Source organism: Papio anubis, chromosome 5, assembly GCF_008728515.1.
Source record: "Papio anubis isolate 15944 chromosome 5, Panubis1.0, whole genome shotgun sequence".
Lineage (NCBI taxonomy): Eukaryota > Metazoa > Chordata > Mammalia > Primates > Cercopithecidae > Papio > Papio anubis.
In genome coordinates this window covers 107204066-107221913 of record NC_044980.1, presented here as the reverse complement: position 1 = coordinate 107221913, position 17848 = coordinate 107204066, and the positions used below count along the sequence as shown (strand labels likewise).

At 37.5% G+C, this 17848-nt stretch overlaps 1 protein-coding gene across 3 annotated transcripts in view; it reads right to left on the bottom strand.

Moving 5' to 3' along the window:
• Positions 1-17848, bottom strand: part of KCNN2 (potassium calcium-activated channel subfamily N member 2) — a 138517-nt gene that overhangs the window by 80657 nt on the left and 40012 nt on the right. For 2 of the 3 annotated variants that reach the window (XM_017959786.2, XM_017959787.3), the window contains exon 3: positions 14487-14905. The exons of the other annotated variant lie outside the window; for it this stretch is intronic. In XM_017959786.2, coding sequence (XP_017815275.1) covers positions 14487-14905 — 419 coding nt within the window. The remainder of the gene's footprint in view (positions 1-14486; positions 14906-17848) is intronic. 3 annotated transcript variants of the gene reach the window in all.

Genomic DNA, 17848 nt, shown 5'->3' with positions numbered 1-17848 from the left:
GTACTTAAAACAAATTTGACAAAATGATGCTACTTTAGATAAGAGGTTGGCAAATGTGTTCAGCATAAGGCTAGGTAATAAATATTTTAGGTTTTGTAGACTACATATAGTCTTTATCACATATTCTCTTTTTCCCCAAAACAATAAAAACAATGTAAAAACTATTCTTAGCTCTTAGGCTTTACAAAAACAAGTGGTGGGCCAGATTTGGCCCAAGGACCATGGTTTACCAACCCCTGCTTTAACTAGCGTACCACACTAAAAAGAATATTTTCATTTTCTTAATTCTTGCTGCTATTTTTCCCTACAAAACATTATCAATAAGAAGCACAAATTAAGACAAAGTCTAAACCAGATAAAATCTCTAATACAAAGTTAAACTGGATAAAGAGCTATGAAAAAAAGTTCTTATGTTCTTGACTTTCAAATTTAGTCTACTCAGACACATTCAGTTATGTGGTTACTTGAAGATATGCTTGTATGAGGAAGTGAAACATGGGGGTTTAAAACTCATGACCTTTTTTTTCCCAGAGGCAGTGGTGGGGATTAGCAGAAGTTCTGCAGACCTTAGTGAGCAGCATTTGCAGAGTGCATTTCCAAAAGGAGAAATGCTAGATTGCGATTCCTATTAGTGGGGCTTTTAGGAAATACCCAAGAAATTAAATGCACAGCAGACCTAAGTTGAGTGGCAGTGATCTTAGCACATGGACAGTTTCATGAAAGGAAAGTTGAAATGCTGCTTTAAGGGTTACTCACAACAGTCACGAAAACTTGGAGCTCTGTCACTACTGTTGCCTCAGAACAGGGTTCCCTTGCTTGCCAAGGACCCCCACTCCCCACCAGCCCCACTTGCCCCATTGCAAATCTCAGACAATGATGGCAGCTGCATAGTTGCTGAAAGCTCGTAAGGCAACATCCAAGATAAAAGACGAAGAAAACTCTGTCTGAAGTCTGTGTGCTCCAGCAGAGTAAATGGAAATACTTCCAGGCTGAATAGAGAAGGGTTTCAAGCAGTGCTGAACCATGCCTGTCACGTTTCTGTGAAGCCCTCCTCTTGTCAGTCCAGCACATAAGGCAGACTTTAGATTTCCAAGACCAATTTGTCTGCAGTCTTTCAGATATGCAGTAAGTGCTATTTTTGCTCCTGAATCACAGAAATTTTAAATTAACGCAGATTTCCTTATTAACCTTTGTTAACTTATTAAATGGTAAAACCCTAAGTACTTGCAAATGAACCAGATAAAATAAAGATGTAAGAATTATTTTCACATTTAATAGGTAATATTCCCATTAGTAATCCTCTTCATAACGACCTTTTGTAGGGTTAAATTTCAACACTTTAAGTCCCTCATTAAGTGTTAATTAGCATTCTTCTATTGCTATAACTGATAGGTACACATCTGTGCAGAAACATTTACCCAACAAGTCCTCATGGAATGACAGCAGTTGGTGTTCCTCTTGGCCTGATAGGATTAGATGACTTGTAAGGTTTTATCTGACCCAGATATTAAAAGGCTCTGGGCTCTGTGGCTATTCAGATGGTATCAAATACCCCTTCTACCATTGAGGAGCTTGGTTCAGATAAGGCTTTTGTACCCCATTTTTACATGGTATAGAATACCATAAGCACTTAATGAACACCTCTGACCTGCAGAGAGAACTCATCTCCTAACCTAATCAGAGCCAGACAAAAGTTTCAAGCAACTACACCACTGACTACTGACTACTGACTACAGTCTCCCTGGTTCTTTTTCTGACCACATCAAACCTGCCTACTGTGGCACCTTCATCCCTTTTACCACCCAACTCTCTATCAGGCACCTACATCACAATAAATGCCAGTGACCTTGCTAGGGCTGAAAGAACAGAGATCTAGATGATACAGTAGGTGAATGATGGATAAGAGGAGGAACAAAAGGTATCAGTGTGATATTTCAAAAATGGAATCTTTAAACAGGGATTAAAAAAACCTGGCAGAGTGGCTTTTCACTTCACACTGACACCTCCAAACTTCTCAGAACCCATCTTAAAAGCAAAACAAAATAAAACAAAACAACAAAAACACCTTACTAAATAGTAGAAAGCACAGTAGGCAGATTATCATAACGACAATAAATATAAGAATACTCATTCCCTTCTAGTCATGTAGTAAGCCAGAAATTCTAAGGCTGATCACCATTAAATTAGATTAAAACTAATGACCAAAGCTGATCTTTTTATATTGGGTATTTCATTTGATAACATTATGTCCTCTAGGACAAAAGCAGATTAATATTTAAACCAGATTAAAATTACTGATCTTTCTCTACTGGATGTTTCATTTCGTAAGATGCCCTCTGGTATAAAAGTTGTTATTCCAAATAATACCAAGTGGGCATTTAGGATGATTCTCCACATATGCCTAGTATAACCCAGTTTTGTTCAAAAACAGGAGCTTATAATTACTAATATGCTCAATCACAACCATTTCTTTAAAGCAAGAAAGTCACTAAATTTAATTTTCCCCATGATCACTGATATAAAAGATATTTTCTGCTAATAAATTGGTTCTAAATAATATGCGCCTTATTTTGTGGCTTTCATATTTACAAACCATTATTCTTACATGAGGTTTTATATGGAGTTCTAAAACCACAACATTAAATACCAAAAGTCTGCAAAATCTTATTTTTAAATTATATCTTCTGTTAGAATATTAAATACAATTTAATAAACTGAAACAGTATATTTTATATGACACAGAAAGCTTTTAGAAGACTAAATCATGAGCAGAGATGTGAAGGCTAAGATATTAGACAGTAGTCACTCAAACATCTTTTGCTCCTGCGGTATTGAGAATATCGTATGTCAAAATCAATTGCCACATGCCTATGAGCTGTACTATAATATCCTGTCACTGTGATACAAAGCACAGTACAAAGAATGGTCATGGTCACAGAGTGATCATTTGGTCAAGCAGCCTGTGGCTAGAGCATCGTCCTTCCAAAGTCCTGACTGTGGACGGTCACAAAACCCAGCAAGGTCACCTAAAAGGGAGGGAGGAGCTTGGTTTTTCACAATGTCTAGCTACATCCCTAAAACAGGGTCAGACACATTACAAATGTTTGCTTTGGGTCATCAAGAAAGCTGTGGATCAATCAAAACAAATTTCTACCTCAACTAGGAGAGAAAATAAAAAGAATTATAAAATTCCCATTGGAGGCAATTCAGGAACACTTAATCCTAAGTGAAAAAATGACAGGCATTCTCTGGGCTTCATTTTTCATAGCTACCACAACCATCAAAGCAATGCAAGAACTGGAAAGACTTTTAAAGCAGGATTAAAAAACAGTCTTTTTTTGCTCTTTCCTCTCTTTGCTGTTACTAGAAAATAGTGGTTACTAGAAAAGAAAGAGTTCAGGGTAGGAAAAGGGCAGCAAGGAGAGGCATGTGAAGCACAGAACTGAACAAGGGAGTTAAGCCTCTTCAAAGAGCTCACAGACAGCTGTGTGTGTGTAGCTGGCTTTTTTCCTGCATGGCTTTGGGAGGGGAGGCAAGGCAAGACTGACTTAGAGAAAGCCAAGTGTACATAGCCTCAGCACATTCAAAAACAATGAGAATGAAAATTAAAACACAAGCCATGGAAAATATTTGCAAATCATATATTTGATAAAATATTAGTAATCAGAATATACAAAGAACTCTTAAAATTTAATAAGACAAATGCCCCAGTTTAAAAACGGGCAATTTGAATTGCCATTTTGCCAAAGAAGATACACAAAGAACTAATGATCACATAAAAGATATTCACCATTATTATTAGTCATTAGAGGATTGCAAAGTACAACCACAATAAGATACCACTTTATACTCACTAGAATGGTTATAAGACTATAAATAAATGTATATTAAGACCACATATTTCTGTATGTTTATATATACACATCAAGACATATGCATATGGGTATAAACAGACACACTGGCATTCTATATATCCATATCCAGATATGACATATATATGATCTAATATACACACACACACACACAACTGACAATGTTGTCAAGGATGTGATAAAACCTGGAACCTTCATACATTGCTGATTGCTGGTGGGTTTGTAAAATTAAATATTCTTAGATGGCTACCTAAGAGAAAAAAAAAAACATGTTCACCCAGAGAATTGTGTGCACAAGTTCACAGCAAGCCTATTCTTGGTAGCCAAAAACAAATCACAAACTAAATGTAGATCAACTGGTGAATGAGTGACCAAATTGTAGCATATTCTTACAACAGAATAGTATTCATCAATAAAAAGGAACAAACTTCAATACATACTACAACATAGGCAAACATCAAAATCTTTAAGTAAAAAAGACCAGATGTAAAAGACTATATATTACTTGATTCAATTTATATAACAGTCTCAGAAAGGCAAATCTATGGAGACAGATAGCATATTAGTGGTCACCTGGAAGACTGCAGGAGGGAGCAGGGATTTATTGCAATCGGGCACAGGGATGATGAAAGTTTTGGAGGGTGATAGAACTGTTCTAAAACTGAATTGTAGTGATGGCTGCATAGCCCCTAAAATTATTGGCTTGTACACCTTAAATAGGTGGAGTTTATGGTGCATAAATTATACCTCAATAAAGTTGTTTCAAAAAATGACAAAGATCCTTTTTTTGTTTTTACACTGTAACCAAAAATCATGATAAAATTCTACATAAAGTTTTTAAATTCTAATATTTATTCACCAATCAATCACCGAATAATGGCCACAAACTCAAAATGGCTTTGACTTTACCACCACACTATGGTTTAAATATCTGATGACTGGGCCTTTTTCAGTATCCCTAATTATTTGACAGTGATCAGACTATTTATTGACCCATGGGATTCTGAATGAGAGACAAAACAGCACTGGAACTAGCAGGGTGGGACAGACTGATGCCCCTTCCGCAGTGCCTCAGGAACCATCCATAGACTAGACATCGCTCTACTAGTCAGCAAGCAGTGGAGAAACAGTTCACATAGTCCCTCCTAAGAGACTCAAGCCAAGAGGCTCCCTTGAAAGACAGTAGGTGCTTTATTACCTGACACCAGCTTGGGGATACAGTACTAAAATCTACCTCATTCTCCATTCAATTCTCATAATAGTAAGTGAGTCCATTAATATGGCCTAAGGTTATAAAAGCTTAACATTATACTAGAAGGCAGATCTGTCCAAGCTCAGCAAATGTTTAAAACTTGTACATTTTATGGCATGTAAAGACACTTTTGTCTTGCATTTCTATGGTTATTTTAATACAATTAAGGAAACATTTTAAAATAAAGGGTATAAAATTTTAAAAAATACAATGCAGAAAATCCAGCAGGAAGTAGGAAACACTTGCATTTTCTCCAACCAAGCCCGATTTATGTCCAAGAAATGTATTAATTTTCTTAAAGACAAAATGGCTTGAATGTCAGCATGTTTTCATTTAGACTTTATGTTCCTTCTTTTTATCTGGCCCAGTCGTTCTGAAGCTGAGTTACATCAGAATGCTGCCCAGAAGTGCACACATGCATGCTGTCTAATGTACTATATGGATAATTACAGGAATTTTCAAAGTCAGAAGACACTTAGGATCTCTATTCCACGAAATCTGTACATCAGCATGGGTGACAGGATGAGGAGGACCATAATGAACTGACTATGAGATCACTGAGGTTGAATTCCTGAGCTGCAGAGCTTTTCATGTTTTTTTCTACGTGAATTTAACACTGCTGGTATTTTCAATCTGCATGCTTTAAACCAGGATCTCAAAGCCCCTTGCCAACAAATATTACTCCTCATTATTCTCTCAGGAGGTAGACCAAAAAAAGTTAAAAAATAAAAACAAGGCCAGGCGTGGTGGCTCACGCCTGTAATCCCAGCACTTTGAGAGGCGGAGGTGGGCGGCTCACCCGAGGTCAAGAGTTCAAGACCAGCCTGGCAAACATGGTGAAACTCCATCTCTACTTCAAATACATTAAAAATTAGCCAGGCATGGTGGTGGGCACCTGTAGTCCCATCTATTGGGAGGCTGAGGCAGGAGAATCGCTTGAATCCAGGAGGCAGAGGTTACGGTGGGCCGAGATTGCGCCACTGCACTCCGGTCTGAGTCACAAGAGCAAGACTTTAACTCAAAAAATAAAACTACAAAAAAACAAAACAAAACAAAAAGCACATCTACATAAGAAAGAAGAGAAAATTGAATTTGAGAGAGTACTGGATTTTCTTTCCATAAGACTTTAATGACCAATTTATTTGGCAAACATTATACTTAGCACTGATGTTTTGCAAGTCACAGATGCAGGATGAATGCTTTCAAACTGCCAACTTTTATAACTTGAAAGGGCCCATTTTAAAGTTATGACTCATTTATGAGCCTGAAAATGCTATATCTGTATGTATGAATCAGACCCACTTGGAAGTATAAGTTTACAAAGTATTACATTGCCATCAACCACAAATTACAAATCCATTGATGAAATGCTTAGAGTTTACTTGGCAACAGCTGAGTCTTCAAGTGGTAAGAAATAATCTCATTATCCAATAATTACCCAATATTCCGTAATAAATCAAGGTGGGTATGTTTTCCCAACATTGCAATGCATATTTTATGACTACTTTAACAACTATTAAAGAAACTTGATCCCAAGTAACATGTTTCAAATTCAAGTAAATCATCAGGAAATTGGCACCTCTAATGGCCAGTGCTAGAAAAAGAGTAGGCCTCTGGGTGATTCTCCTGAAAATACAAAATAAAATCATGGCTGGCAGACCAGGAAAATGAGCTAGCACTTTAATATGTAGCTCCCTATTTCACATTCATCCTATGTAAATAATAAAAAACCACAAATAGAACAAGTGAAACTTTCAGATGCCATTCATCCCTTCCTCCATGACAACTGGCTTATGTTATATAAACAGATAAAAACCAACTGAAACTGTTTTGAAATGGAAAACTTGAAAATTAGAACACAGATCATTTAAGAACTCTATACAGAGTTGATCACATATTGAAACTTAGTTCATTTAAAAGCATGTTCTACAAAGAGAAGTAATGAACACACATGGTGTTAGAGCAACAGACTAATATTGAGTTACTAAAAGACATCCACTGCAATGCTAAATTAATTTACCAGATGTAAACAACTACCATCCAATTTTTTGTTTTATTGGTGCTCAGAGACAAGGGTATTCATTTTAACTTAGTATGTACAAAATTATATTCAACGTCCATATTCCATATGCAAGAGGGACCCCAAATTACATATTCTCTATAGGGATATAGAGAAACTGGGACCCCATATCTCATATCCTCTATAAAATAGTGCTAAGAGACTAGAAATCTGTCTAGTTACAAAACGAGATATTCTCTCATCCCACAGGAGCTTCCCCTTAGCAACTCCTTCATACTACTGATGTCAGAAGACATAACCAACCCTTGTGCTAAAAGCAGTTATTTTATATAAAACTTATGTTGTATGTAGTTTTATTATGGGGCATGATTTGACTGTAATATTCCACAATATACCATATGTGATGGTTAATTTTAGGTGTCAACTTAACTAGATTAAGGAATACCTAGAGAACTGGTAAAGCATTATTTCTGAGTGTCTGTGAGGATGTTTCCAAAGGAGACGGGTGTGTGAGTCAGTGAACTGAGTGGGGAAGATCCACCCTCAATGTGGGTGAGCACCATCCTGGCTGGGGGCTAGGAGAGAACAGAAAAGGTAGAGAAAAGGTGAGTTCCTCTCTCTTTCTCTCCTGGAGCTGGGACATTCTTCCTCTCTTGTCCTTGGACATCAGAACTTCAGGCATTCCAGCCTTTGGACTCCAGAACTTGGACCTGCATCTCTTTGGATTCACAGGCCTTCAGCTTTGGACTGAGAGTCGCACCACTGCCTTCCTTGGATCTGAGGCTTTTGGACTTGGACTGAGCCACAATACCAGTATCCCCTGTCTCCAGCTTGCAGATGGCCTCTCCTTGGGACTTCTCAGTCTCTACAATCCTGTGAGCCAATTCCCCTAATAAATCCCCTCTCATATATTTATATCTATATCCTCTCGGTTCTGCTTCTCTAACAGACCATATAATAATAAAGTATGTTTCAACTGCATTTCAGGAATCATCTTCCAGGAAATTAAAAATGAAAACAAAATAATACAACGTAGGAGAGTATTAGTGACAGGGTGACAAAAAAACAGAGTGAAATCTACCTGGATTATTCTAATGAAAGAACAAAATATACTTTTAAGACACTGAAGAGTAGATTCTAAACACAACTGAAATTGAAGTCTCTATTCCTCAGGTTCTCTATGCAAATTTATCTTCATCTATTAGTTTTCAGTGATGATGAGAATTTATTCTTTATTAATCTAAAATGCAGTTTAGATTATCCAGAGCTATTCAAAAGTTGCGTTATGCTTCTCCAGTTTGTCTACTTTCAAAAAGAGCAATCTATTGTTGTCATTTTTAGAAAACGTTCCCTCTTAACAAATGATACCTGGTTAATAAATATTTAAGTGCCCTGAGAGATAAAATAATGGGAAAAGAAAGGACAATTATTGGCCACTTTTTAAACCAAATGACCCTTTTCCATTCCAAACATTACCTGGAATCTCCAATTTATTACGTATTATCACAATGTTTGCCTTTCTGCTTGGGAACACTACCACCTAAATTTCTAACTCACCTTTGCTCTTTTCCTTTCCATCCCCAATTTGGCCCCCTACCACAGCATTACAAAACTATGTCAAAAAGGAAAAGATTCCATTGAACACAGAAACATTATTTTGAATTTCCAAACTGTCATCAGAAAGTTCAATTCCTTTCTATCTCCAAAACTTCAGTATTGTCATATGTCAAGTATGTTTCCCAGAGAGCATGGCCAAATAAATACTTCTTTCCCCTCTTGGGTATTTCTAATGCATATACATACATTAAATGCTCTGAGAACTTTTACAGTGAAAAAGAAACCAAACTCCTTTGTGTAACACAGCACTGACCCACAATATCCAGTTCTACCTCTTGCAAAATAGCTACTATTCTTGCTCAGAAACTGTGCCCAGTAAAACACGCTTTGGGGTGAATAGCTGCCTATTTATGCTATCTTAGAGAAGTCTCAAAAGGTACAAGTCAGGATTGGATAATTCCCAATTTTCAGGACCCCAAGCTCTGTGTTTCAGGTTTCTTCTAAAACATAAATGTTCCTGAAATTTCTGCTAATACATTCTGATTAAATGCCTTGGCCTGGGACCCCATGAACATGAGATCGCTTAGCAGCAGCAGGCCACACTTCTCGGGCTGCTTCAGAGGACAGCGTTTTTCCTAGGACTAATGCCTACCTTAACACAAAGCCAAATCATAACCAGAGAAAGAGTAGATTACTGTGGTCTGGTGTGGGGAAGCTCCTTATTAACAAATATAGGCTACAGAAATAATGCTAGATTCTTGCTTCTCTGCTTCCTCCTATCATTCACCAAAAAAAAAAAAAAAGAGAATTTTTATTACCTACAGGTAAAAAATTTCAGAGATGCCTGATATGCCAGGGAATATAATACTACAAGGAATAAAAGCCTCCCATAGGATGCTGTCCCCATTAGTACAGAACAATTTCTAGAAACTTCTAGAAATCCTGAATCTTGTGCTCCTAGAAGGACAGGAATAGGTTTTTAATGCAAACTTCTCTAGAAAGCTGTTTCTCTTTTTCTCTAGCTATTTCCTTTTTAAAAAGTCCAAAACTCTAAGTCTCTTTTTAGATTCTAATTAACTAAAAATATAAATTTCTATCAGATGTGAATCTCCCCTTTTTACATGGAGAGGATGCTTGGATGGACCAAAGATGGAACTGGTAGGATTCATTCAAATCCAAATCCTAAACCAAATAAATAGAAAAGTTGTGTGTTATATTTAGTATTGCAAACTTCACATAACAGGGGAAAAAAGGGGTCAGAAAACAATCATCAAGGAAGTGTAAGATGCTGATGACATCATGTTCCAAATTGCAAATTTATGGAAAAACAAATTTTTTTTTTTTTTATCTTTGTATCTTACAAATCACAATCTGGAGAATTTGTGCAGTAAAATGGGAAGTTTAATAAAAACCAAATGTGGAAAATCTCCTATTAACACAATGCTGGTTAATAATTTTTTTTTCTTTTACACATTTGTGTAATGATAAAACATTACCTTGGGAAGAAGTCTTAACAAACCATTTAGTTGGCAAATGAATAAACTAAGGCAAAAAGACCCGAGATGTTTGGCCTGAGGTCATTCAGCCCCTAAATTACACAACTGGGACTAAATCCCAGTGTCCCAATCCAGAGTTTTGGCCTCTGTCTCTTCCCCACCACGCTGTCACAGATTTGTTTCCTTTATGTAACTGCTGGCTACACACTCTCATTCTTGCTATGAAATGAACAGTTTTCACCTTTGATTGCCTCTTTACATGGAAACAGGAATGGTCATCACCTCACAATCTGAGCATATTAAAAAACACAGAGACTTGGGGCTGCTACGCAAATGTGTCACAGCTTGCCTTTGGCATTCTGTATTTAGTGATAATGGGTTAAAACAGCTAAGATGAACTGTTTTTGAAAAGAAAATGTATGGCATGTGCACAATTTTGAGGCTCTCTTAACTGGCCTTTGGAAGCAGATGCACTAGAGACCACCCATGGAGATGTCTACATTGTTAGACCTGGCTGTTTCCCTCATTGTTACATTGTTATGCATAATTTTTAATTAGGGCTTATCTTTATAAAATAAATAGGTATGTCAACTAGAGTTTTGCATATTTATTCTTCAACCATCATAAGGTACATCTGCTCCAGAAAATATCATAAGCCTCTAAATACCATGATTGCTAGGAAACAAAGCATTACCATAAGGAGTCTACCTTTCTTTAAAAAGAAAACGTTAATCCCTCAAATGGCATAGTTATCCGGAGGAGTTCTAAAAAAAGTTTAGAGACATGATATTAAAAACTAGTCACTACAAAATTTCTGGCATAAGCAGGTGGGCTCAACAAACATGCTGGCCTCAGCTCCTTCGCTTAACAACCTCAAAATGATTATAAATAATACTAAAACAAGCAGACAGCAAAGAAGCATAAACCCATAAGGACAACAAGAATGAATGACAAAAGAGTAGTAAGAAAAAAAAAACCAAGCTAGACAGCCAATCCACAGATGGCCACTGACTTACCTGACATGAGAATGCAGAATTCTATGGCAATAGTGGTGAAAAACCAAGGGGCAACCGCACATGCACTGAGAACCAACCCCCTCACCCATGACTCAGGCACTGTTGGCACCAGTACCTCTGCAGGTGGGGATAACCATAGAGCTTCGAATGGGATGATAGCTTCAAAAAAGGCACAGAAGCAGTTAGACACATAGATGTCCTCTTCTGCTTTGTAGAAACACTAACTGTTCTTTGGCAACCTGGCAGAAGTCTGAAAATCTATTATCTGGAGACAGTAAAACACAAGGTCTGTGGACCTACTGCAGGACATCAGACACTGCAGATAGCAAGCTACTGTACTGATATCAGGAGAACAAGCAAATGCTTGCACGGTAACTGTTGAGATCTCTTCTTTGCCCTGTGTTTCAATTCCCAAGACACTGTCACCTCAGACTTCTGCTTTCATGGCAGGAGAGCAGAAAAGACTTCTGATGCACTGGTCAGATGGTCAGAGAAGACACAAAATATGTAAAGGTATTGAAATTAGTGTTCTATGTCCCCCAACCAAATCACCCTTTAATGAAGCCTGCAGTTGACAAATTTGAAATGTGTACGAAAAGCTCCTAAAACAGAAGCCAAAACAAAAGAAAAATGCACCTTTGAGGAAACAAAATGCAAAGAGAAAAAAACTTCAAAAAGTTATGACTAACATCTCCAGAGAAAAGTTTCTGTGAAAGAAAAGCATGATGCTATTTAAAAAAAGGCATTCAGGGACCAAAAGTTAGACACTGGAAATTAATACTCAATATAGAAGAAATAAAATTCCAATTGAAAGTCTGAAAGATAAATTTGAGTTATCTTCTATATAGAGAGCAAAAACAAACGGAAAACTATAAACAAAGAATAAGAAGATTAGGAAATAATATAGGAGGGCCATTATCCACACAACAGAAAATAGGAACAAAAATCATTAAATAATTCAGAAAAATCTCCAAAAATTGAAAGACATGAAATTTCGAGATTGAACAGGTCCACCAAGTTCCCAGTACCATGGATTAAAATAGACACATGCCAAGATACATCCTTGTGTAATTTTAGAATACCAATACTAAAAGCCTCCAGAAAAAAAATAAATAAATAAAAAAGGAGCATGGCATCAGACTGCTAGACCCTGAATACAGAAGAAAATGGAGCCTTCAATATTCTGAAGGAAAGTGATTTCCAATCTAGAGTTTTATATCCAGCTGATTACCAATTAAGCATGAGAGAAGATTAAAGACTCCCTTATCTGCAAGATCTCAAAAATATGTTTCTTATACACTACCTTTGCTTCAAAACTACTGGAAGACAGATTCTACCAAAATAAAGAATGAAGAAAGAAGGTGAAATAGGGTTGAAGAAAGGGGCTACTCAGCATACAAAAAAGGCAAAGAAAGTCCCCAACATGATAGAGATGCAAGTCAGAATGTTCTGAGAGTCATTTCTTCAAGGTGAAATTGACAAATTGCTGAATATATTTGAAAAGAGTAAAAGGTATTTATATAATGTCAGAGAATTTAGAGATGATTTAGTGATAAGTATACAGAAAACTAAGCAAATAAAAAATGAGGCAACTATTTCTTCCAGAAAAAATTTAAAAAAATGTGCAGGAAAGGAAAAATGATTATGATATATTATCTTGTTCAGCTACAAATGCAGTTTATACAGTAACAACAATGTAAATATAGAATATAGATTTTAGGGTTTATATATCTTACTGTGAGATAGGGAGACAAAAATCACTTTTCCGGGGAGGGGTGAAGTTGTGAAAAGAGGGTGTTTATATACGCGAAAAAAGCAAAATCTCCGACTTCCCCAGAAGGAAGTTAATAGCTCCAAAACAACAACAAAAAATCTAGATGCAGCAACATAAGCAATTTTATTTAAAAATATGAAAAGCAGTGACCAAGAGAATGGCTAAAAAGATTTAAAGTGAATGCTTCTGGAAAGCTGGAATGGGCTGGGGGGTGTTCAGGGTTCACTATGTATAAATATATAGATTTTTTTTTTTTTTTTGCAGCAACTCTCATACAGAAGTTTTTCTTCCTTAAACTATCTGAGTGTATAACCTTGACTTTCAAAAGCCAAATTTAAAAAAAAAAAAAAATTTGGCTGGGCACGGTGGCTCGCGCCTATAATCCCAGCACTTTGGGAGGCTGAGGTAGGAGGATCAGAAGGTCAGGAGATCAAGACCATCCTGGCTAACACAGTGAAACCCCGTCTCTACTAAAAATACAAAAAATTAGCTGGGCATTGTGGCGGGTGCCTGTAGTCCCAGTTACTTGGGAGGCTGAGGCAGGAGAATGGTGTGAACCTGGGAGGCGGAGCTTGCAGTGAGCCGAGATTGCGCCACTGCACTCCAGCCTGGGTGACAGAGCGAGACTCCGTCTCAAAAAAAAAAAAAAAAAAAAATTCTACAAAGACTAACATCTGAACTTTCAACACTCCTAGAAATTTCTAAACCATTCCTGTATCTCTATTGTTAATTTCAACTTGAATTTTCTTAACCAAGATCATGTGAGGGTACGCCGTAACCCATTATGATACAACTCTTCCTGTTTATGTCATAAGTTTATTTTTCTTAAATGGCAAAGTTACCAATTTTAGTGTATAACTGATTAAGATCACTGAGCCACTCCTGAAATCTGAGAATATATGCCTAGATCTAGACCACCAGAGCGCTTCAGACATTAACATGAATACACATTGCCTCTTCTTACTAATTGTTCAAAGTTCAATAAAAACTAATATGTATACCCATAACCTCCTTATCAAGTAATCATTTGAACACTATTATAAACAGGCACCAAAACAAACAAACCACTTTAAGATATTCCCTAAAGCCCAGGCATCTTGCATCAACACTGTTTCACAGGATTTCTGTCTCAACAACAAACAACGCTTATAAGCAATCAGGCACGAAAATGAATCAATATTACCATTAAACTCATATTTCCAATAAAAGTGTCCTACACAATTTCTAGGTCTCCAAATTTTGGCACAAAATTATAAAGGCAGCCCTCTACTGAAAACTGAACAAATTAGAAAGAAAACACACAAGCATGAAAGCATTTGCTCTATGAAAAAAATCTACAGAAAACTTTTGTCATAGTCATTTCAAAGAACCTGTCAGAGAATCCAAAATTTTCAAGAGTGAGACACTACGCATCTCAAGTCTAAAATGTTTTTTTTTTTTTCTTACTTGTGAAGATACCATATGGTAAATTATGTTCTCAGGAAAAGAAACAAACTTACCTTTCACAAGCTCGGACAGTCCATGCGGCAATTATCCATAATGAGATACTAAAAACCAAGAGTACAGTTCCTGGGCATATAGTCATTAAAGTCTTCATAACAAAACGTGTATTGAAGTTTATCTTATTAAGTGCTCCAATGCTTCTAGAGGAGGCATCAGTGAAAAGTTTGCTATGTAAAAGCATGACTCTGGCAATCAGATAGAGTCTTAAGAACATTGGTATAGATAAAATAATATCCACATCAGCGGTGGTTGTGGATGGGGCATAGGAGAAGGCAAGCCGGGCCGTCCATGTGAACGTATAATTCCCAGGTATGGGATGAATAGCACACACCAGTATTTCCAAGCAGATGAAGAAAATACGCTCATAAGTCATGGCTATTCTCCAGTCATCTGCTCCATTGTCCACCATGAACAACTGAAAAAATAAAGTAGAAAATCAGCTTCAGTATGGCATGAATGGTCCACAAGTGTTAGTGCAGATTTTAAAAACACACAACAGATGACTTTTAGCAATCATGGCAAGCTAAAGGTTATAACTTTTAAATGCTAGCCAGGTACACTATTTTTAGTAAAGCGTATTGTTATTCATTTTGTACAAATTAAATTAAAACTTGGTACTCAGGAGCTAAAACTGTTTTGAAGTTCACGTTCCTGGACAATCATACAAATAACATCATTTTAAAACAGGCGCTTGGACCTATCAGTTATGAAAACCCCCTCAGATGAAGTTGAAATGGACTCGCCTTATAACAAGTTGTTTTCCTCTTTCAGTCTGGATTTAAAGCCTTACACAACTCTAACTATATTCTCAGTGAAATCTATTTAGGGTGCCTCTGCAATCAGTTATACCCTATAATGCAACAACACATGAGCGTTCTTACAGGAAATCTTATTCTTGGCTTCAGAGAAAATCACAAGAGACCACAGACAAATGTGGCAGAAACATTTCTTCCAGTTTCCCCAAGACTACTCTATTTTCTGTCTCTTTTCTTCTATTCGTCCATAGCCTTCCCTTGAATTATTCATTTATTTCCAATCTTCATTTAATAAAAATCCCCTTTTCCTCCTGTTTCTGTCGTTCCTCACACCACAATCAATGAAAACAAACAAAAATTTTTAAGAAGAAAAAACCAGACAGAAAGCAAAGTAAATAAATAGATATATAGATAAAGAGTAAAAGGGACAGAAAAGAGTATCTTCCTCTCTTCCCTGGCTCTCTGTAAACAAGTCCTCCAGGCCCTGGCAGTCTAGAGACAACCAGAAGCATTTGGAAATGTGTCGTGGCTTTTCTGACTGCCACAAGGACTTGCAAGGAATACTGACATTTAGGGCCCAGAAGCCAGGGGTGCCAACCATGCTGCAATGCTGAGAGTCCCATGTATTAGGAAGACCTTTGTTTTGAGAAGCTATACATATTCCAAAGATACTGTCATTGCTGTCCTTGGAAATTACTATCAGGGACTATTACAAGTCACATAAATAAAATAGTACTGTTCTTTAAATCCACATTTCCATTCTTACCAAAAATGTTATTATCCAGCTTCATTGTCTACTTTTTTCACCAAACTTGGCCCTGAATGACCCGGCAGTGTGCAAAAATCAAATCCACTTCCAAATGGGCTAAGAATCACCAAGACTCCAAATAGTCAAAAGCTGTGTGGCAAAGTCTCAGTTGAGTTCCAATAAAGGTATTCCCCATAATGTTCTGGACAACACTGCAAACTCAGGATAAATACCTTTCAAGGTATTTATCTGATAAAGAAATGTCAATCTGGATGTATCACTCTGATATACTGCTTACAAATAGCCTCCTCCTTCTAGGACTGGCCCTCCTTCCATTCTCCCCAATGCACTTGCTCTTCTCACCTCACTCTACTCTCTTTTTCTCAGCCCCCTTTTCATTACCCCTCTGCTCACTTCCCTAACCAGGCTGGTTCTCTCTGTTGAGTCTCACTCCTTCAACCATAATCCTACTGCCATTCTCAGCAGCATCACCCTTTACCTTTAGGTGATCCTGTCCAGGTAACTCCCAGTCTGGAACCTGATATCCAGGCTGCAGCAGGTGGCCTATGGCCACCACCCACCTGTGTCTTCAAGCTCAGTTGAACCCTTAGAATCACCTTGTGATCATTCCCACATCCACCATGGGTTGTTTTCCTTGAGGGCCACCACTGTTCCCCTTTCTCTCAGCATGCACATTCCCCACAGTATCAGAGGAAATATCCTCTATTTGATACTTTAGCCACAGTCTTACCTACAGCCACACTCTTTCCTCCTTATTTCCCTTCTCTTTTGCTTCATGTGTCTAAAGCAATGTTTCACTAAAATCCAGTTCTCCTGCATCAATAGCCTATAGTCTAGTTCCTATATCTCTTTTCTCTCAGCAGAGTCTACAAAGTCAAACTTCTACTGTTTACTAAAAACAAAACACCCAAACAAAGAGAACCAGGGCTGGCTCCATGCCTAGTCTAGGTTGTGTTTGTTTTCTCACTTCATTCTCAAACAACTTCCAGGCAGATCTTGCTCCCATTAGCCTATCAAGACTACTCTTGCTAAGGTCACTAAAGACACCTTCATTATGAAATACGATCCTTCCATCTTAATTATTATCTTATTTGTCCTGTCATTCCTGCTTCCCTAAAAATGATCTCTTTCCTTGGCTCCTGTGACATGTTGCTTTTTCCACCTGCTGCAACTCTTAAGGATCTCACTGTCTTTCTCTCCATTCTGTGTCCCTCCTTGGTATGGTTTGGATGTGTCCCCACAATATTAACCATCACACTACTGGAGTCCCTCTCTGACTCTTCTCTCACTCTCTACTTCCCTGGGTGGTCTGATCCTTCACTCTCCATTACCAGATTCCTCCTATTGGAGAACATCTTCCATTTTCTAATAATCTTTTTAAAATGTAATTCAAGATTAACACCATTCAAAGGCCCACCATGGCCTGATGGGTAAAATCTAATCTATACCCATAGCATACAAGCCCAAGCCATTCTGCAATCTGGTTTTGCCTATCTCTCCAACTTCATTGCCTATTATTCTATTTACATCTCCCTATGGTTGGAGATTCCAGAACACACCACCTAATCACGCTTCTGGGTCTTTCTACATTCTGTCCCATGGCCTGGAAAGCCTCCATCTAGCAAATTTGCATTCCTTCAAGATCAAACTCCACATCACCTCCTCTAGCATGCAGTAGATGCCCTATAAAAATCTGGAAACTCCCTCCTTTGTTAAACCATGATCCTCATATGTGCCTCTTATTGGTGCTGTCACATAAAGGACAATAAAAAACTTCTTCATAAGATTGTCTCCCCTACGCGTTAGTGAGACTCCATGTCTACCTAGTGGAGGA